The 21,856-nt window shown below is 50.4% G+C and overlaps 5 protein-coding genes across 5 annotated transcripts; 2 read left to right on the forward strand and 3 right to left on the reverse strand.

Annotated features, from left to right (window-relative positions):
* Positions 1–3,538: 3,538 nt before the first annotated feature.
* Positions 3,539–4,796, reverse strand: ColSpa_04950 (cyanide hydratase; the record flags this gene model as incomplete). Its single annotated transcript, XM_049271162.1, has 3 exons — positions 3,539–4,007; positions 4,086–4,421; positions 4,519–4,796. The coding sequence occupies 3 exons, from the start codon at positions 4,794–4,796 to the stop codon at positions 3,539–3,541; spliced, it is 1,083 nt and encodes a 360-aa protein (XP_049127119.1).
* A 7,096-nt stretch (positions 4,797–11,892) lies between these two features.
* Positions 11,893–12,909, forward strand: ColSpa_04951 (short-chain dehydrogenase/reductase ATR7; the record flags this gene model as incomplete). Its single annotated transcript, XM_049271163.1, has 1 exon — positions 11,893–12,909. One exon carries the CDS (start codon positions 11,893–11,895, stop codon positions 12,907–12,909), a length of 1,017 nt encoding a protein of 338 aa, XP_049127120.1.
* Positions 12,910–14,497: 1,588 nt separating this feature from the next.
* ColSpa_04952 (uncharacterized protein) lies at positions 14,498–14,887 on the reverse strand (the record flags this gene model as incomplete). Its single annotated transcript, XM_049271164.1, has 1 exon — positions 14,498–14,887. The coding sequence occupies one exon, from the start codon at positions 14,885–14,887 to the stop codon at positions 14,498–14,500; it is 390 nt and encodes a 129-aa protein (XP_049127121.1).
* A 569-nt stretch (positions 14,888–15,456) lies between these two features.
* Positions 15,457–16,513, forward strand: ColSpa_04953 (NmrA-like family domain-containing protein 1; the record flags this gene model as incomplete). The annotated part of the gene is made up of 2 exons (XM_049271165.1): positions 15,457–15,630; positions 15,698–16,513. The coding sequence occupies 2 exons, from the start codon at positions 15,457–15,459 to the stop codon at positions 16,511–16,513; spliced, it is 990 nt and encodes a 329-aa protein (XP_049127122.1).
* A 3,237-nt stretch (positions 16,514–19,750) lies between these two features.
* On the reverse strand, positions 19,751–21,270 carry ColSpa_04954 (ethanolamine-phosphate cytidylyltransferase; the record flags this gene model as incomplete). Its single annotated transcript, XM_049271166.1, has 4 exons — positions 19,751–20,104; positions 20,167–20,968; positions 20,992–21,136; positions 21,171–21,270. 4 exons carry the CDS (start codon positions 21,268–21,270, stop codon positions 19,751–19,753), a joined length of 1,401 nt encoding a protein of 466 aa, XP_049127123.1.
* Positions 21,271–21,856: the final 586 nt, after the last annotated feature.

Here is a 21,856-nt window from a genome sequence, read left to right on the forward strand (position 1 = left end):
TTGAAGGAGTGAATGCCAGAGCTTAAGTACAACGGTTTGTCACGCTTGGCTTGGCCCAAGGTTCTAGTGACAGATGGAGCAGGTGACTCAATGGCCAATGCAGAGGGGCGGCGGGTCCGGTCTTGGTAGGGACGTTTTCAGAGAACAGGGAACATCATGGAGAATTTGGCCTGCAGTGCATGGAGCATGGATGGGGACGGGGTGGGAAGGGTAAGGGGAGGAGCAGTCTGGTCTCGGGTTGGCTGCTGGGTTGGTTGGTCGCCAGTCCAGATGCGTGTAAGAAAGAGAAAAAATAATGAAGGAGGCCAGCAGACCGGCGCCAACGGGTTCAGAGACTGCTCCATGTCCTAGTCATGGTCGTTTTCCAAGCCAAGACGGCGGGTACGCTACTCCGTACATGGCGGCTTTTCGTAGTTTTTGTGCGGTGTATGCCGTCGCTTGCTCGGGTTCCACATTCGGTAAAGCGGCCAAACGCCGCGATCCAGCTGGAATTTTGGTTCATCGCCTTTGTGTGTAGCCCAGCTGACACTCTCAGGGAGGGAAGGAGGAATGTGTGCCGTTGAGTCCAATGTCAAAGGGCCATCGATGATCGTGGGATGCCCATGCCGAGCCCGAGTACTTGCAAAGTGGATCCCGGCCGGGATCCGTCACCGCGTGAGCACTTCTGAAGCGGCGTGGCAGCAGATTTGGGATGGAATTTTCTCTCACATCTCATCTCATCTCTCTGCCCCTACTCTGCCGGTGCTTTGGTCATGGTCGAATCGACGTCCATTCCTGGATCGAAGAAAGGAATTTTCTTCCTCGAAAGTCCCCACCACCCAACCCGGACAGGCCAGTATCCAGAGATAAGGCAGAGGCGAGCCGAGGATGACGGCGAAGGAAAGAAAGAGAAAAGCCCGAAACAAGAAGCCGATTCCACAGCTACCCGCTAGAGCCGGGGCCATCCCACCTTGCGACGGCCATACGCTGCTGCATCTGCGTCTGAAGCCCAGCAAGCACACTCCGAAAAATTAAAATCTGTGACGAAACAAGAGGTCAAGCCGCGGCTGCCCATTCGTCGAGGATTAGTCAATGGGGCGCCAGGTACATTGCACACTGCAGGGCGGACGCGCAGCTTGGTTTGTCCCACCACAAGCCGTCGGCCGGGCACGGCTCGAGTCGGTCGACGTTCTCCTGCCCCATTGCGGCTTTGGTGCGCGCGGTCCGAAGCCGACGGGGGTTGCGCCTGCGCCAGACATGGGAAGACCAAAGGCCAACAGGCTGCACTTGAATTGAGGTGTCGATGTCCCCCGTTCAACAATGCGTAGCCGACGCAGCGGCCGATGTTACCGACAAGATCGGGCCGGATGCAGACAGGCGGCTTATCGTCAAGGACGAAAGACAAATAGGACCGACATCGCTCTGTCAAGCGCGCCCTTTTCGCCCTTCCATCGCCCTGTCGAGCACGCCCTTTTCGCCCTTTCATCGTCATGTCGACAGGGTGCAGATGCGGTTGAACGAGTCAATGGAGGTGATGTCGACCGAAGTCAACGTGGCTGATGGCGTTGCCTGCCCGGACAATGGGACCTCGCTGCTTCTCGCGGCTAGCGAGTACAACGAAAAAAGCGGAATCCGTGATTGGAGTCGTGTTGCCAAGGATCCAAGGGCGTCGTTACCTACCTATGCAGCAGATGGTAGAGGAAGACCACAGAGACGCTGCGACAAACCCGAGAGTGTGAGATTGCGACAACCTGGAACCTTGACAGGTTCGCCCCGCCAAAAAGTTGCAGGATCCTCCCCTCGCCCTTTCCACTCCACAATTGTCAAAGGGCGGAATTGGAGGCAGGCGTTATCGCTATCTCCTTCCTTCCCTCTTCGGGATTGAGTGTTACCCCTCCCGACGATAGCCGAGTCTAGGCGATGACGTGGGGGAGAACCAATTGACCACACACGCATTGCCCAAGCATTCGCTCGAGGAAGGAGAGAGGAAGGAAGGAAGGAATCAACCACCCACACACCCGAGCCGGCCTTAGCGATGTCCCAATGGCCAGGTATGTCGTACCCCAACGGCATGCTTCTCCACCCTCTTTCCCATCCTTCCCCCCGTCATCTCTCCAACAGATTCTTTCTCGAACATTGGATCGGCTGGCGCAGGCAAGATTGGAGAAAGTGCCGAGTGTAACCATTGGGGACAGGTGCTGCGTCTCCTGGCGCTCTATGTACCACAGCTCTGCATGCCGTCAGCCCCTAGAAACCTCGACGTGCGTGTATGCAATGCAGGCTTTTGCGCCGGACGCACGGGTCTCTTTCCACGGTGTGCAGCGTGTGGCCCCCCTCTGCGCATCCTTCCAGCCATGATCGAGATCACGATTTTCATCTTGCCTTGACGGGGGCTGCTCCCCCATTTGCCCGGCTTACGCCTACTGAACAACATGCCTGTCATTTTGCTATCAGTTCACAACCATAGGTATATCAGTGGCATGTGGGGCCATGTCCCTGTTTCCAGATGGCACCTATCTTGATCTTCTTGCATCAGCCCCTCTCACATCATTATGTATACAGTTATTGTCTAGCCCCATAAGCGTGACTGACGACAACCTCACTGAATCTAACACTATGGTACAACTAACGTACTAGCGATGGCTTTATTGCAACTGCTACTAAGGTCATGAAAACTTTGCAGTTTGGATCACGCAACAGCGTGGCTAATAAACTAGCAATAGCCTCATTACAGCCTACTGCTAAGGTCATAAGAAGCTCACAGCTCAAGTAACTTAAGACACTTTTACTTAAAGCTCTTCTAGTAACTTCACGCAAAACTTGAATCTATTAATAGCTAGACGTTTGCAGAGCCTGACCACAAGCTTAGCTTTTGTCCTATAGCTAGTTAACACTAACATTTCTATTTTAAAACTTCGACATGCTTCCAAAGAATCGAAAACTTATGGTGTTCCCATGTGCCCAATAGATTTTTATTGTCCTTTAACTGGCATACAATCTTCTCGCATTATTCTGCCGTTGTAACTGTCCAAGACAAGTGTATTTGCAACTAGCTATGGCGACTACAAGTGTTGTAAGATGAGGAAAAGAAGAGAAAGACTGTGGATCTCCGGCTCGTTGCTGGCATGATCAGGGCCCTACCGCACTTTGAGGACTCCATACACTTGACGCACGATTGCAGTCTTCGAAACAGCGATCTTAGTAGCGCATGGTCTTCATAGCACCTGATCACGAGTTTAGGCTCATTCACCAAATCAAAATGATGCCGACAGATATCTTCTAGATAATTGCGGCGTTGACTGCCATGATTATCTCAACAGTCACGTTGCACAATTCTGGTGGCTCTGGATATGATTTAGGTTACTGAGTGATCAGGTAGTTGTGTCCTTCATGTTACCTTATGTGGAATAGAGATTGAACCTATTGTCCCTTCCACCACAAGAGACCGTCCTTGGTTTCGCCACTGGCACATTGCCAAAGATAGAATCTGCAATCCCTTTTTATACCATTGACGGGCTTCAGGAGTCCAGTTCTCCGCGTACTTATCTTCTGCTCTTTATTAGGAGGACGGGATGATGAGCTGTCCAGACCTCAGGTACTCGATCGAGTTGCTCTTATGTTTGACAAAGTCACCTTTTACTTTCGGGACTCCCTGCGGGAAACTGTCCACTATTTGGCTCAGTGTTCCCCACGACGCCTGCCCGTCAATATTGTACGTGACTGAGTCATTAAACCCACTTGCGTTGAAGCTATAGTACAGCATCGGGTGTTCATCGAAACTGGCGTTGGCACTAATGTGAGCTACCCGAGTGCCGAAGGGATCCGTGACGAAGGAGGCGCCAATTGCCGGTACGAAGGAGTAGGCGCCGCTGAGGACAGAGTAGACGCCGACGGCGCCCGTGTTGATCCACTCGTTCTCCCACCAGAGCGAGGTGTCGTCTTCGGTGCCAGCGAGGTAAGGGAACGGAGCCAGGTGTACGTGCTCTCGTTGAACGTACATGTTGAAGGTCATGCTAGGGTAGAAATGCCTTGGGGGTGTCGGATCGGTCAGCTTTCAATTCTAGACCATGATTCTGTTGCGAGTTTGGACAGAGTGTCGGACTTACTCTCCGCATTCCAGCATGCCCCATCGACCGTAGTCGGTCTGCACGACTTTGAGACCATCCGTTGTTCCGTCGCTGAAGAAATACCTCTCTGCACCTGATGGGCGAAGCTTGCGACGATGGTGCAGCACCTGTCCTCTGGGGTCTACCAGCGCTTGCGACATGTACATGAAGTCCCCATCGACCTCTGCAAAATTGAGGTTGGCGTAGATGCGAGCCATCCGAATGGCTTCGATCAGTCGATTCCACTGTGCATCGCCAAGTACAATGGCGTTGTCGATATATGAGGGGAGGTAATCACGAGTGAAGTTGTAATGGCTGTCCGATCCCTTGGGAAACCTGTTCATCAACATATTAGTCGTTATACTTGATGCTACAACTGGACAGAGAGATGGTGTTTGCGAGACAAGACAGCTAGCCCCAGAAGGAAACGTACCCGGGGAACCACAGCTCCGGGAAGACGACGAGATCCGATCCCTGGTACTTAGCCTCATTAATCAGCTTGATACCGGAGTCGACAGCCTCGCTGATGTTGAAAGTGATGCCCGTGTAGTCGTAGTTGGTAATTGGGAGCGACCAGTTGGGCGGAGGCGCCCTGATCAAGGCGACAGTGAGATTCGAGCGGTCGACGGTACCATTCTTACCGAGCAGAGATGCGGAGAACACGCCGCGAATGGCGGCAAGTGCCAGAATGGATCGTTGGAGGGTGAACATCTTGTGGCAGAAGCCCAAAAGATGATTTTCGGGATGAGATTTGTAGTGTTAGGTATGCGGCCGGGGAGACTGTCAGGACTCATTATGGTCCGAACCCGTTTTCTCATTAGAACTTTATACAAACACAGCGAGCATAGGACCCCTAGTAGAGATTAAGAAGTCACCGTATCTCGGAATGCTTTGACGTAATTTTATCAGTCCAGATGAGAACGAAAATCAAGGCAGGAGGAACCATTGCAATCGAGATTCCAGCCGGAAACAGACCGAGAGCAAGAAAAGAACAACGCAAACACCGAGGTTCTTGATATATTTGAACCCGTAGAACAGTCACTATCGCGATATGGAATTAAGCTTAACCTCTGATTCGATTCAACTCAAGGCGGCCCCGTCGAAATGGGGCCCGGGGTTTGAACCGGGAATGTCCGATATTGCGAATGCGCCTGCTCCACTGGTATATAGCTGTGCTCGGTGATTGGAAATCGGGCATTGCAATAGCTTTGTCTTATCAACACTCCGAAGTTCGGGGTGTAGGATGTAGAGTTGCGGGCTACCATCGCGAAGGAATTAAGACGTCAGGTCAGGCAGTATTGCGGTACACAACTACAGTAAGCACGTAATGCCCAAGGAGTTTTGCTTTGGTGTGCTCCTGATTGCTGGCCTGGGTCCTTCCCCACCCTCATCCCTATATACGTCCGATAAGCAGAGACGATGCGATTTCTGCGTTGACATACGTATACCTTATACGTTCTCGACGATGAATTGCCGTATTCTAACGCCAAGGTGTCCGCGCCCATGCTTCTGCAACATCCTGTGCTAGCTTTTCTGATACTGGAATATTGACATCTAGTACTGAGGAAGTCACTCTCCTTACTGACCTTCGTCCTGAACTCTTGACCAGCTTTCGATCTCTAGAGAAGGACAACGCGACCATTAACACATTTCCGAGTTCCACTTGGTGACCCAGACCATAATATTTTGTCTGAGCACGTCATTTCTCGCAGGGATCAAGAAAGAATCCACGCATTCTCAGATACAGCACTAACTTAACTCAGTACGGGAATACCGGATTATCCTACTCTAGCAGAAAACCAAATTCTTTAGACAGACAAAGATTCTTCAAAGCTTTAAAGAACCTGTTCAGTAAGGCTGCCACTCAACTCGACTTTATCAGATGACTTGAAACCATATAATTTCACCCAGGATCGCCTACCTTTCGAGTTGCAGAGGCTGTGTAAGTTCAGAATGCGGATTAGTGACATTGACCCTGAGTGCGTGTAGAACATGGTCTCCAAGAGCTTGGCTGCATCTAGATCGCCATCAATATCCGACATGTATCAAAGTACATACGCGCTGCGAATTTTATGTTGCCTGTACCCTACTGATGCCACGCGCTGCGAGTGAGTTGTGACACCAGCTATATTTGAAGATTTCAGTAATGTTATAGTTTTAGATCCTCTTTTAGAGGAGTCCCATATCTTCTATGGCAGGGTTGTGGTAACGTCCTCGCAGAACTCCTTTCGCATTTTAACCAACGTCACAAGTTCTACAAGGTCAGCCTATTGGACTATGACGTCGACGCACTAATTTCGCCTTGCAGTCGTCCAAAGTAATTCTTCGCCCAGTCCTCAAACCTCATACCGCCCCTCTACTAGCCGTTGTTTTACTTCGCAAGGGACAGCAGTAGTTATTCTCTGCGTTTTCCACAAGTGTCAACTTGGTCCATACGGCAGATACGGTCGACCGTCCGGTAATCTCCAGCCACCAACCACATTGCGTATCTTTTCTTAGCAAGTTTCTACAGCCTACGCTAAAAAATGCCTGTTCCGTGCACAAGCTACACTATCAAGTGCGGGCGTTAGGTCCCGCGAAGTTCGAAAAGCCGATGCTACACCCCACGTTTCGTGTTTCAGCGCATCATGAAAGACTTTCTCCTCTGAAGTTGCCAGTCAACATTAATTTCTCTAGATCTAGCCATGTTTGCTCTGTATTTTATAGCCAACTCTCGCGGTCCATGTTTGCCCATAGAAACATAAGCTAGAAGCTCCCCTAGATTCCACAAAACTGCAGTCAACAGGAATCTCTTCCCGCACAATTTCACGTACACTCACATCAAAATATCATTTCTCCGAGACTCGCCTCAATGACATGACTTATTTGCCAGCGATTCTTCATCTGCTAAATAATTATACCGTGCCCGTCTTCGCTCCGAATCCAGCCATCATTAGTATTACCGGCTAACCCACATTCTCCGGTATTCGATAAGATATGTCTAATCAGGAGGGGGCTGTCCTCCCGCCAGAAGGCGTAGCGCCCAATTTACAGCATCCCACCGATGTTTTACAAACGATCAATCTTGTGTCACAGGTTCCCACATCGGTCAGCCTGTTCATGTTTTTGCGTCTGTACGTGAAGACGTTATTGCTCCCCCTTTCCACAAGGATGATTGTGGGCTCTCGCACATGCCTCTAGGCAATTCATAAATCGGCAAATCGATGATCCTTTAGGGGCGTCCATGGTGACTTGGGTAGGAGACCTAGAAGCCAACCGCCGATGAATTACGAGGACTCATGCTTCAGCAGGTACTATATCTTGCTTATGGTGTCACGGCGCTCGTGAGTAACAAGCAACACCCAGGATTACTTCTTCTACTGACGGATGGTACATATAGTGCATCATTGTGGTGGTCGTTTTACATATATGAGATCTCAAAAGAGGAAATTATCGGGTTCGAGAAGGTGAATAGCGTTTTCCTCACGGAGAAAAGAGTTTTGAGCTGGCATCCTCTTCAGAGTTGTACGCCGACACCCTTGTGTACGGTCCTAACTCTTACTTCATGAAGCTTGCTCTTCTTCTCTTCATTCTTCGCGTCTTCCGGTTACATGGGAAAACGGCGTTTGGAACGTTTATCATTGTCTTTGTGATTAGCTATTACCTACCAGTCTTTTTTTCTTAAAACGTTCATTTGCTGACCAATAGCAAGGTTTTGGGACTCAACGATAGAGGCAACATGTCTTAAACGACGTGCGATATCCGTCGCCGATACTGCCATGAGCGCCGTCACAGATTTAGCGGTCCTGTTCATACCTATCTCTGTCGCAATGACTCCCAAGATATTGTGGGCCAGGCGCCTCAAGGTCATGATCATGCTCAGTGTAGGAGGACTCGCCACAGCAGCAAGCATCGTCCATATGATTTTAGTAGTGCAGCTACAGAGATCCGATGACGAGCCGGTGAACTTCATTCGCTTCAATTTGCTTGGGTATGTGTTCCAGTCCCTTGTTTGCTGCTTCTAGACCGTTGCAGGAACTAACCGCACTAGTAGCATAGCGGAATCGAGCATAGGCATTATTGATGTATGTCTCCCGGCTGTTAATATCATCTTCATGCGTGATTTTGACTGCTCGCAAGATTCAAACCGTAACACTGGCCGCAACATCGGTGGCAGTTGCAGCCTCTCTGCTCCTATCGAACTCAGATTTCTCAACCTTAGAGGAAGCAAGTTTCGAAACCAGAACCTGACAGCGGTCGAAAGTGAGCCAGAAGTCGGCGAAGGTAGTATCCAACCTCTGCAAGAGACGGAAGACTGCATTTTCCTCTTAAGCGACTTAGCCAGTTGCCTCAGCTATGCACAGAGATGAAGAGAGAGGCAGCGTTCAGGGCGGAAGGTACTCCAAGGTGACTGCCTCCCCTATTTCAGAGGCGGGCTTCGCAGAGTGAGCTCGAAGATGTTCTGATCCCACCGGTTGAGCTGTGAAACATCCAGTCCAATTGGTGCAATTCGATATCACGGGTTTCCACATCCAGTGACGGGTCGCGGGTCAACGTGCCCGTAAAGGGGTTTCATATTAACTCCATTGGCAAACAGGCATGCCCCGATTTAGGCAACCGCCTGCCTATCTGTCTCACCTTCGTTTTATTCTACTTCAACACATGCAATCAGGACCTGTCATGTAGGTCACCATCTTAGGCCCCTTATGAAAGTTGCCAGTTAAAATGCCTCGATTAACACACAAGAAACCCTCTTTCGACCGCAAACAGATTTGTAAAACACAGAGTCCGACATGATGAGAAGGAAGACGATTTCTTTAGCAACAATCCCTATAATTTGGGATCATGTGAACGTTGTCATTCGTACCGATAGCGCGCGGGTAGGTCCGTTAGGATTTGAGGCTACGAAGAAAGCCTTTAACCTTCATCCAAATGTTGACATTCTGAGGGTACTAACATGCTTGGACACAAAAAATAATAAGAGAACAATCCATGGGTGGCACTACTATATGCATCCTAACCAATGACCATCTAATTATCATTACTCTCGTCGCTGGTCGCGCTATCGTCATCATTCTTATCATTATTATATAGCAAATATTAGTAATCAAGTCATTAATCCTACATGTATTGATCGATTTTGGTCTCACAAGCGGTGATACTCGTACGAGTCGATAGCAACGATCACGTCAAAAGTGGTGATATTGCTAGTTGTATTGTGTATGAAGATGGGAGATCTAACTGCACGGTCAGCAGCAAGGTGAAGTGGGTATGCCCCTCGTTGTTGCTGAGTGGCTGGCCCCACCTTCCAGGCTGAGGCTAACCGGGCTGTGCTCCCCCTCTTCCAACAGCCATGAACAAAAGGAAGCTACAGGGTGCTCCCCTGTTGTTCTCCCTCCTTAGTCAGCAGGGACCCGTTCCTCTGGACAGTAGATGCGTGAAAACAGCGGTATCTACCCAGTTTACTGGTAGCGCCGGCTATATGTACGTAGTGTGTGATTAACGACGTATTAGGTTTATCTACAAGCTCGCTAATCAATAACAATGTCCGTAAACATTGGGGCACATCAGGGTTGTTCCGGTATGGCTTGGCGCCGCTACTCCAATCATATACTGTGGAAACATTCATGAGTCAGTGTAAGGTTGGGGGCCACTGAATAGTTCAAGGTTTCAAATTGTCCTAGAAGCAGAGCAACGCTAGCCGTATCAATACGGTCAAGGCCCACATAGCTAAAGCCAAGTCGATCACATGGATCCAGACTAGTAGGTAGCGGAGCACAATTTAAACTCATCGCATCCGCTACAGTTAATCAATCACCGTATTGATACGGCACCTTAAGTTAAGACCTCTGACGTCTACCATACACGATCCAGCTTTACCCTCCCTGAGCTGCCTTCCCTTCACAAATATGATGAGAAAGCGTAAAGCGCATATTAAGTCTCGGGAAGGCTGTGTGCAATGCAAAGAGCGGCACTACAAGGTACGGAGCTTTTTCAGGGGCCACTACTGGTTACGTTTTGTGCTAGAGCTGACCACCCTAAGTGCAATGAGGTCCATCCTCAATGTGGTAGTTGTAAGCGGGTAAACATCTCGTGTAGCTTTTCGTCTCCCCGCTTAACAACCACACCGCTCAATGAAGATAGTCTGGCTGATCTCGAGCTGCTGGAATACTGGCACCAGCATCCTGTCACAGACGAACATTCAGATACCATAAGGAATATGCAACACGACTTTGTCCGTCTAGGCTTCTCTCACCACTACTTGCTAAACAGCATACTTGCTATTGCATCCCTCCAACTCTTCAGCGAAGATCGAACCCAGACTAAGTGGTATACTCGGGCCATTGCCCATCAGCAGGCCGGAATTAGCCGGGCCAGGCCACACTTCCAGGTTCTTGACGAGACACAATATCGAGCCTTGGTGGGATTCTCCGCTTTCACCTCAATGTATGCGGCAGCAGAGCCTGTCTTGCGCCCCGCTCGCGTACTTTCCCTCCAGACCCAGTTCAACCCCGTCCAGGAGCTCATCCATGGAATCCGGTTCAACAGATGTACCAGGGCCTTTATTCAACAAAACTTTGCTTCACTGGTAACCTCGGACGCGTGGCTTCTGAGTAACTTTGGGGCCGGTAAGCAAGAAGTCACGGAAGATCTCAAAGCGAGGTTTCCGCAGCTAGCACTGCTTGAAGATTGCATTGGGTATCGGTTTGACGGAAGACAGAGGTCGGCATGCCTCCATGCCGTTAGATTACTGTTCCACAAAATTGCAACGCTCTTAAGTACCCCCGAAGACCCCGGACAGATCATGACGGTTTGGAGCTGGGGACTTGAGGTGCGCGAGGCCTTCCTGGACTTGTGTTCGGAGGGTGATGCCTTAGCTCTCGTCATCCTGGCTCACTTTTCGGTCTTGATGAGCTTCAAAAAAGGGCACTGGTGCACTCGGAACTGGCCAAGGGTTTTGCTTGAACACGTTATTGAGGTCCTCGGAGATGAATGGGAAAAGCTATTGAAGTGGCCGAGAAATATTCTGTGTGGAGCCGTAATATTGTCTCCTTGTACGCCAACTCGCGACCGCTTGGCTTTGGTCGAAGTTTAAGGGGCCGGCAAGTTTCATCTAAGTTTAGAAATAAACGTCTTCGTTGCTGATTGATACTTTGTAATAGAAAGGTACCGAATATCATACTCCTAACTGCATGGTCACAAAGTAAGTTGAGACTACGTAGGCAGCATCCTAAGGACCGATCATGCAGTGTGCCATAATTCATTACCGGCAAAGATGCTTAACCTTACCACCCCCACTCGCGGTCTATTCTGGAGGCCGAACGCCAGCGGTTAAATGCATGGATGCTGAAGGGTATTTGAAAACAGCATTAATAATGTTGGCACCGTACTATACTGCACTATAAACCGCATTTCCAAGGCTGATCAGAATCTTCCAGCGGTGCCTGTGACAAATCTGTCACCCTAACTTTTGAACCCCGCAAGTGGACCTAAGAATCGGATCAAGACTTCCAACATGTACGTATACGCCGAGCGATGGTTCCAATAAACAATCTTCATAAGCAGCCAACTATTTCCCCGAGGCTGTTCTGATTATCAATCAAGCATTAGTTCCCCCGACTCGTTATCTTTCGCCGTGTATTCACGGGCAACACTGCTCACACAATGAACACCATCCCATCTTCCAAGATATAAGTAAAAGTCGTTCGCTCTCTAACATAACATCGAAGAAACCCATTCAATACTACTTTTCATTACAACTTCAGAATTCTCAATTGCCTCAAGCAAGGTTTCTTACAGGAACTTACAAAAACAACACCACCCTGCAATGTCTAGATACGCTACCGCCTATGCTAAGCCTAAGGGCCCCGGGGATCTTCGACCTACTGCGCTCCAAATTGTTGAGGACGAAGGGCTTGTTGATAAGCTCACGGACAAGGTCGCTCTCGTGACGGGCGCCAACTCCGGCATTGGTCTTGAGACAGCTCGAGCTCTTCATGCGGCTGGGACTACACTCTTCATCACTGCTAGAGACTCGACCAAGGCTCAGAAAGCTATCGATGACGTCTTGGGAAGCGATGGCGGCAAGTCTGGCGCACCTATTCACGCACTTGAGTTACGCTTGGATTCTCTCAAGTCCGTGCGCGCGGCTGCTAAGGCTTTCCTCGAGAAGACCAGCAAACTAAATCTACTTATTTTGAACGCCGGCATCATGTGTACGCCCGAGGGAAAGACCGAAGATGGCTTCGAGCTTCAGTTCGGCACCAACCACCTGGGCCACTTTCTGCTCTTCCAGCTGTTGAAGCCTGCACTCCTTGCGGGCACAGCGCCTTCTTTCCATTCTCGCGTGGTTGCCATCTCTTCAATTGCGCACAACGACAGCGGCATTCGGTTTCATGATATCAACTTTGAGAAAGAACCTTACAACCCTTGGATCGCTTATGGTCAATCCAAAACAGCAAACATCTACTTTGCTAACGAGGTCGAGAGGCGTTATGGTTCGGAAGGATTGCACGCCCTTTCCTTACACCCGGGTGTAATCTTTACCAACCTAACCAATCACATGGACACGACAGCTTGGGTTGCATCGATGACTGAGGATGACAAAAACGCGCTCAAGAGCGTGCCTCAGGGAGCGGCTACGACCATTTATGCTGCTTTGAGCGAGGATTGGGAAGGCCGAGGCGGAAAGTATCTCAACAACTGTGCTGTGGATCCTCCGATTCCGGTCGGCAAGAAGTGGCAGGAAGGGGCGTCTGGACATGCCGCCTGGGCTTATGATGAAGAAAGCGCAAGCAAGCTTTGGGACAAGTCGAATGAGTTGGTGGGATTTGAGGAGGAGTAATTCGGCACTAGCTGCTGATGGGCCTTTGTGTGGCGGGACCCTAGTAGTTCTGAAATCCGGGAATTGTACCTTGACTTTTATACAACTTCAGTCTGCTAGTAAAACAGATCAGTTCATCCGCATACAATGGCGTATCAAGCAAAGAAAAGGAAACCGGTTTTTACTGTATATTGTGGTCGGGTCTAACGAAGCCTCTTCCCTCTTCTTATCCTCCCAATTCCTGATTTGTTCCCCGGGCCCTGCATTTTTCAATAGGAAGTGGCCAGTTTTTAGGTCTACAAAGTCTACATCACAAGAGTATGCCATTAGCACGCTGAATGGCCTGCTTAAGAAACTACAGTAGATCAGACTTGGGGCATCTAACGTTCAACCCGGTGCCTGAATCACCTTAAAAATGGCTTTCACTAGCTCAAAGCTAGCCTTTAAACCTGTTTTAGCTTAGATTTCTTAGACAACTGTTGGAATAACAGCACCGGCTGGTTGTACGACACGCACGACTCAAGGACACACAACATGGCAGAGGGCACAGACTGGATATTCGGCCCTCGGTTATCCATTGAGGGGATCAACGTATATTCATGCCGAACTGACTCAGGGACGTACGAGATCATATATCTCGTGTACGAAAGCCAAGTCTTGTAGTTAGGAAGACAATCACGGAAAATACATCTTTGGTTCACCCCTAATAAAAAGATTTTTATCGGAATAGCTCGCGCGCTGCTGGAGGTACACGATAATAGGGGGTTGACCGTCAATGTATTTGTTGCCGAAAATGTTCTAAGTCCTCGACATCTGGCAGATCTGGCCCTTACATAGGCTGGATCCTGCTGACTAATGTACAGGTGGCATTGCCGCTTGGATACGTAGGAATGCGTGCAAATCTCTAATCCAACAACAACAGAATTAAGTGTGGAGGTAAGGATAGATTCACAGAATTCAATCTGGACACAGACGTTGATCTAATATACAGTTCTATAAATAAGTGTTGCTAAGAGCTTGATGCATATAGTGACCACAGACTAAACAAAAATGAAAATCACAGAAGCAAGTAATAGAACTCTTTTGTCTCTATGATAGTAGAGCAGGTTCAAAGAAAATCTCTTTAGAGAAGAGTCGTTTAATACATACATATAAAACACATATAAGTATCAATAGACCAGTACCTCTTCTTACTATAGATACCATCGTTTTCACATAGTTATATGCTGTTGATGCGATACTCAACTAGGATGTATTCTAAAAAGATGCAAGTTGCCGCTTCTGCGCGTGGTTTGTTCTTCTGCGGTGCGTTGCTGCTTGCTAATAAAGATGCTTCCTTCACTGGGTGGCACAGAGCCTTCCGGCTTGAAGGTAGCGACTTCGCCTGGATGAAAGAAAGGAATCAGAACCTTATACCAGGGCTGCCGGTAGTGATGATTGGATACTGAGGGTTGCTGGCTAGCAGGTCAACAGGCTAGCCCTGAAGCCAGTCGCCGAAGGAATTGATGTTATTTAAAGGACGCCATTTAGAAAGACAGGGTTATTAATTCGACAGTGATCTCCCCTTAAACAATACTTTACTCCCACCTTTTCCCGTTCACCTAAACAACTAGGACTTAATGTCGGCCTGGTCCCCTAGTACTACATAGACGGCCTTGATTTTCCCATTCTCTACGATGATATGATCCGCGCCCTCCAGAATCGGGTTCCCATTGGGCCCGAACGTCCATGCAATAGACACGAGGTCTTGTACCTGCTTCACCGGCCCAACTGTCTTGAACTCCCAACCCGCATTGTTCTCGAGCAACCCCTGAATGTGTTTGTCGATAGCATCGTGTCCTTTGATGATTACGCCATGGGGCTCATAGATGACGGCACTCTCATGGTACAGTGATGCAATTGCTTTGTGGCGCGAAACAGTGTCGTAGTTGCCAAAGACGTCGAAGAGGTTGCCATGTGCGAGCTCTACGGCTCTTTTTTGGGATTGTGTTGGTGCCATAATAATATTGTGTGAATTAACGTAGCTTTGGAATGGGGTGGATAAAACACTCACGGTAGCAACAGGCTACATTGATCAAAGGTGGGAGCAAGGGATATTTGTATTGTGATTTTAAGTTAGATGCCTATATGAGGTTCCTCTATCTTGAAACTGTTTGTATAATGAAAATGTAAAGAGCTTAGAAATGCATGATATCGCCTGATTGGCTGGGTCTAGAATATCCATAATTCGGGGCATTAGTACCCTTTTAATTCCGCTAGTTCTTTCTTATTTACTCGGAATTAGATTCGGGATAAGACCAGAGGATTAAAATCGGGTCTCAGCTTGGAATCGGACTCGGCATTAGACTCGAACTAGTCTTCATTGTACCGCGTAAGTTTTTTCAATGATTAGTCAAGCTGCACGGTTTCCCTAAGTGTCCACTTGGTCTATTGCCGAGTGTATACTTCCGCTCGAACTTGTGCGTATAAGAAGAACGTAGCTTCGTCGAAAGCAGTTGTATTGATGAAAATAACTAGCTTTTTCTACACAGACACAGCAAACCAGTTTCAGTCTATTATTCCCTCAACATGTCCAAACTTATCACTGTCTTTGGCGCCACGGGCAACCAAGGTGGATCCGTCATAGAGAGCATCCTCGCCGACGTTACACTCTCCAAAGAGTTCAAGATCCGCGGCATCACCCGCAACATATCGAAGCCTGCCGCCCAAGAGCTTGTGAAGAAGGGTGTAGAATTGGTAGTTGTGAGTTTACTGTTTTTCTCACAGCACATCCATAACCAATTACTGATGCTAATGTGATGCAATTTAGGCGGACATGATGTCAAAACAAAGTCTGCAAAAAGCAGTCCAAAACTCACATACAGTGTTTTTGGTCACAAACTACTGGGAAACCCACGGTACCACGGACGAAGTTACCCAAGGCAAAAATGTCGCGGATGTGTGCAAAGACCTCGGCGTCCAGCACCTCATCTACTCATCGAGCGTGAACGTCACTAAAACGTCAAAGGGGCGCCTTACTCACCTGCCTCATTTCGATGGCAAGGCTGATGTTGAGGAATACATCCGGGATAGCGGCATACCAGCGACCTTCTTTCTGGCAGGATACTTCATGAGCAATCTGGAGACGTTTACGCAAAGGGACGAAGACGGAACGTTGACGTGGGCACTTCCAACCGGAAAGGATGCTAAATTTCCTCTGATTGACATCAAGAAAGACACTGGTATGTATCATGACTTACAAAAATCTTGCACAAATCTCATGATACTTACAAGATTGTTTACTGATTATTTGACAGGCAAGTTCGTCAAAGCCATTATTAGAAAAAGGGTTTCCCTTCTAGGAGCTCGCATTCTCGGCGCCGAAGGCTACTATACGGCAGACCAAATCCTCGACATTATCAGTAAAGAAGGAGGAAAGAAGACGCAGCTCATCCAGTTGGACGAAGCGACCTACAAGAGTTTCATCCCGCTGAATACCGCGCAAGAGATACTGGAGACCCATCTGCTCAACGAGAAGCCGGGATATTACAACGGTGAAGGATTAGAGAAGAGTCACGAGATCTTAGAAGACAAGCTGGTGGATTTCAAGGAGTTTGTCCGAAACAGCAAGATCTTGCAGGGATGAACGTGGAATTGCTTCTGTAAGAGGGGGTTCAACAAGAGGGTACACTGGCGTGCTCGTAGATCTGCCGCAAGGATAAGCGGAAAATGAAGATGACCAGACAAAATAGAACAGGTAGTTGCTCGTTCACACAACCTTGCTTGCTTTATGTCGCTATTCGCACTACCAGATAGACAGATTTGAAGGCCTCGATTTGATCCGTTTAGTTCATTTCCTTCAAGCAGCTGAACAATCAATAGTTAAGCAACAAGAGGCCAAGGGTTGTTTTCAATGGATCCATCGCAGGAGCGTATGTGGTAGCGTGGCAGCACACAATCAGGGGAACGACAGGTGGGCAATTGTTGACTGATTGGTATCGGCTATTCTACTAACAAACATTATCAAGCGTCAGGAGCAGTAGCAGTCAGACCGAATCAAAATCACACAAAGTTAGATAAGATGATATATCTTATATAAATCGCTGTTTAATAGGTCATTGCGCAATGTGGCACATGCCGAGTTTAAAATCCATTGTTTACGATATCATACATCCATGATGTAACATGACTTAATGCACCCTGGTGGGTTTTCGCCTGACCAAGTGCAGTTGTCGTTCCCACAATCAATCAAGAAGCTACATTCACCACCATTGACTGTCCCCTTCCCTTTTCTCTGACATATTAGGCCGCCGATATCAGTCACATATTGGCAATAAGCGGCCGCTGTGCCTGATCCTACGAGGATGGTGAGCAGTAGAGTTGGAATGAAATCGGCCTTCATGGTTGGTGACGTGAGGCAAGTAAGAGACGCAGGTCCAGGAGGGTCGTTGTGCGCAAGGTTAGTGTTGGGGTTCTTTTGACACTGTATGCTGGGGCTAGATAGTATTACAGAGGGGCTGTTTGGTATTGCTTTCAACACCTTTATCCCGTGTTGAAGAGGTGGCAATGCGACGAGAGCAGCAGATGTTGAAGGAGTATAAATACAAGTACGATGATTTCCAGGGAGAGTCTTTCCGCTTATCAGAGACGTCGATCGCTAGTTATATTGAACGCTTGTTGATATAACATCACGCTTTGAATAAGTTGAAGCCGGGTTAGTTGCAGTGAATCTCGCTAGTCCTGTTGGTTAGGTACGCAGAGTGAAACCACCTCAGCAGGGCTGTACTAGTAGCTATTTTAGCAGCAGTTATACTAGGTATGTAACTGCCTGAGACTATGATGCTATAATTTTCATGTGGGGCTTCTTTGGATCTCTTGAATCGATTGCAGGGGAAAGGAGTAGCGGGTAGGCTCCTTGGAAGTAAGTGATTCTGCCCCTGGCTATTTGAATAAACTTCTGGCAATGCGATGAACTCCCAGCACGGTTAAACCTTTGCTGGCGTCAGATGGAGCCGGAGAGCTCGGGATATTGTGGCCTCTACCCCGTGGGCCAGGTTACCCACACTCACAGGTCTCGAGTGCAGTTCAGCAATCGGCAGATTTGGGTTGATTTGCCTAGGTAGCAGCAACCATTACAACCGTTGTGATTTCCTTATGGCACTTGTCCCGTTAGAATACAGCGAAGTGAGTAAGATGAATAGATGGTCTTGCACAAGCCGGCGTGAGTGCATGTATGATCAGAGCCCGCAAACCGACTTCTTTGGCAAAGGAGGCACCCCCAAAAAGCAACAGGGATTGCGCCGAGGGGAGTTCTAACCGCCGGCTCCCCGACGCTGCTCGACAGCAACGGGGGATTTTACCAATGAACCATCAACGCCGATGATAATGTTATATGGAGCGTCGCTGAGACGCCGGTTAGTGACAGGGGCAGCGGCGAGACAATCGTGCGGGATCCTGTGTGCCTTGTGCGTGGGGTCAATGTAGGAGAGGAGTGTTCTCGGAGTTTCACCATGGCAATGAGAAACCAATGGACATTTGGTGCAGTGTGAATCATGACAAATGGTTCTCTCCTCAGCTCCCTGTTCCATTTCGACACGGTTGAGCACCGCGCCGCTCTACCTTGCTTCGTTGTCAATCTAAAGCCATCCGAGAGGCCCGCTGCCTTGGTCAAGCTGACTACCATGTCGCGCGCCGACATGTCCGCGAGCATCGAAATGGTTAGAATGACAGTATAGGTGTGATCCTCCAGACCCTCTCGAAGACTGGCAACGTCCGCGGAATCCGCATCCGCTGCGGTCACGTCTCACTTGTTCGTCGATTGTGCGCTTTGGACCTAGACCAGCATACAGCTCAAAGGACTACCGATGTGGCGGCGTTACAATTGAACGCTTCAGCCTACCTTCCTGCTTAGAATAATTTCGTCCTGTTTCCCCCTGCAAGGTAAGCTTCTATACGATGTGCAGCAAAGATACTCCGTGTCTCTAGCAACAACCATTCGAGAGCGGAAGGGGCGGCTTGAACGAAGAAAGCACACGGTTCTGGAGATGTATTACGATTTAAAGCAACAGCATATTAAAGTATCCTCGACTGTAACTGAGAACGGGCTCTCGTCTGATTAGGTTGAGGCTCCAAGTCTAACAGCAAGAGTCTGGTAATGTCGTTCTGGACTGCCGGTGAACAGGCCTCTGCGGGATTCTTGCATAAGCGTCTATTGGGCTGTGCCGCGTGTCAAATGTGTCTGGGTTGCAGACACAATAGCTACAATACTGGTGGCTGCTGCCACTGCGGTCCTATTGCTACATACTGCCGCGTACTCCATGAGAGGGGAAACAACATTGCCGTTCTCTACGCGCTTGGACCGGCCAGCATGAGGGGACGCGACCGCCTGTTCACTGACATGGTCACTTGACATGAAATAGCGGGGTACTTGTGCGTGGCTTGACACAAAGCCATTCCTGACACCGCATTTATAACCCTCAACTTGAATTGGCATCTCACCTCCTATGCCCATCATCCGGTAGAAGCGGTCTGGCGTGACACCGGACACAATTGCTGCGCTTACGATTCTGATACACACACACACAAGCACGGCATGCCAAGCCCTGGCACGCAGTAGCCAGCAAACCAAAGATGGAGGATGTTGCAAATCTGATTCCCACGGTGTCGTCTGATGTGGTGCTTCCTGCTTCGCCCGGCCCTAGACCTGTTGAAGGCCGGCCCTCGCCCTCCAATCGCGAGGAATGCTCCCAAAGGTATCCAAATTAAACCATGCTATCGCCTGCGCCAACTTGATAACGCGGCCAGTCCCGCAAAAAAAAAAAAAAAAAAAAAAACCCCAGCCCCGAATGAAGGGCACGCACGCCAGCCGCCCGCCGTGTCCTCCTCACTTGCGCGCCCGCTCGGCCTCGCGCCTCGCCTGCTCCTGCTCCAGCATCTCGCGGTCCCGCGCCGCGGTCTCGCCCTCGGCCTTGATGCCCTTCTTGCGCTGCCGCTCCTCGTACATGTCGCGGCTCTTCATGATGCGCTGCACGATGGTGCCGGCGTTGACGCCCGCAAACTCGTGCTCGCCCACCTCCCGCATGATGCCCATCTCCTTGGGCGCCGTGTACGGGTCGTACGTCAGCGGCATGAAGGCCGTGGGGCCGTGGTACACGGCGTCCGGGGTGCCCCACGGCAGCGCCGTGAGGTAGGCCTTGGTCGGCGAGAAGGGCGCGCCGAAGACGACGGCGTTGACGTACTGTGACCTGTTAGCACCGGCACTCGTCATGGTATGGGGGGGATGGGGGTGTCGATGCCTACCCTGCACTGCAACACGCACAGTCCGCGCTCGTAAATGTTCATGATGGGGTAGTTGATGCCCTTCCAGTGGTTAATCTCCTCGTCCGAGTGGATGCCGGCCACGACGTACGCGGGCGGGTAGTCGCCACCCTTGCCGACGCGCTCGTTGATGGCCTGCTCCGAGTACCATCCTTCCTTGCGGGCCAGCTCCTCCTCGGCCTCAACCACCCGGCGCAGGAACTCAATGTGTCCGCTGGAGAACAGGTCGAAGCCGCCATCGACGTAGACGACGCGCTGGCCAGGCTTCGGGCCCTTGCCGGGCAGGAACCGTCTAAAGTCGCCCTTCTCCTCGACGACGGCCTCGGCCTTGGCCTCGCCGGAGGCGGACCAGAACCACACCTCGACGCCGGGGTTCTTGCCCGTCTCGTCGGTGGCGTAGAGCTTCATGCGCTCCGTCATGGCCTCGGCCTCGGCCTTGATGGCGGCCTCGGAGGTGCCCTGGCCCTCCTCGCCGGCGAGCTGCTTCTCGAGGGACTTGATGAAGTGGGTCTTTGTGCACAGGAGCATGCGGCCGACGAGGTCGGTGGTGGAGATGCTCGGGGTGCGCTTGACGACCTTGAAGCGGCCGGCCTCCTTGACGAAGCGGTAGCAGTCGTAGCCGTCGGCGTCCGAGGTGATGTCGTCGCCGTGCACGACGTACTTGCAGCCGTAGTGGCTGATCCATTCGAGCTGCGTGACGTAGGGGGCCCGGCCGATGGACTTTGTGACCCAGCGGCAGGCGTCGACGGCGGCCAGGCTGATGATGTGAGTGACAACGGCGCAACTTGTGGGCTCGGGGGAGCCTACCGCTCTTGCAGGTTCATGACTGTCGGGCCCTTGTTCTCGAGGATGGCCTCGTCGGAGTGGACACCGATGTACAGCTCGCTGCCCAGCTGGCGGGCTTGCACGATGGCTCCGGCATGGCCTACGATGATCATCAGCAAGACTGGCTCTGGGACGAGTTCACCATGGGCTCAATAGCTCACCGTGGTGGAAAAAGTCGAAGCAGCCATCGATCCAGATGCGCTCCTCGAGGATCTCAGGGGCCGGCTCGCCAGGGGGATGCTCAGGGTCGGAGTTCACCATGGTGGGTAACGTTTTGAGGAGTCGGTTGCGCGGGGTCCTGGAGCTCGACTGAATGAGATGGGCTTCCTTGCGGTAAAAGTAAAGCTGCTGGTGTTGCGTCAATAAAGGCAGATGATATCCCCGACCGTTTCACCGACTGGCGGATTTCACATGAGCAGCAGTGTAGTGCGCAACGGTATGAGTGTGTGAGCTGCTGGTGGTGGTGGCCCGCGACGTCCCGCCCCCGTAGCGGCGCCGCGTGATTGGCGAGGTTCCAGCGCCACTGCGATAGCCGAGACCCACCCGTGCTCCCAGCGGCCGGACCGGCCACGCAACGGCGGCCACGGGGTCTATTCTCTCTGGTTCCTTCCACTGACGACGTTGCGGGCACTGAGTTTGGTCCAGTGCCCGCCCCTTTCACATGTCCACCGTTCACCACCACTCGTCGCCTGCGTACCTGTCAATTCGTCCCAACAAAAAAAGGACATGGGACGGAAAATGCATGGGCACATGTTCCTGACCGGCTTCTTGGTACGCGCCTCAGCCGCGAACCCTTGTCAGCTGATTTCTCAAGAGGCTTTATTTCCTTCCGGGAGTTTCCCGACTT

The sequence above is a fragment of the Colletotrichum spaethianum genome, assembly GCF_022836535.1.
Source record: "Colletotrichum spaethianum MAFF 239500 DNA, contig11, whole genome shotgun sequence".
Taxonomy (NCBI): Eukaryota; Fungi; Ascomycota; class Sordariomycetes; order Glomerellales; family Glomerellaceae; genus Colletotrichum; species Colletotrichum spaethianum.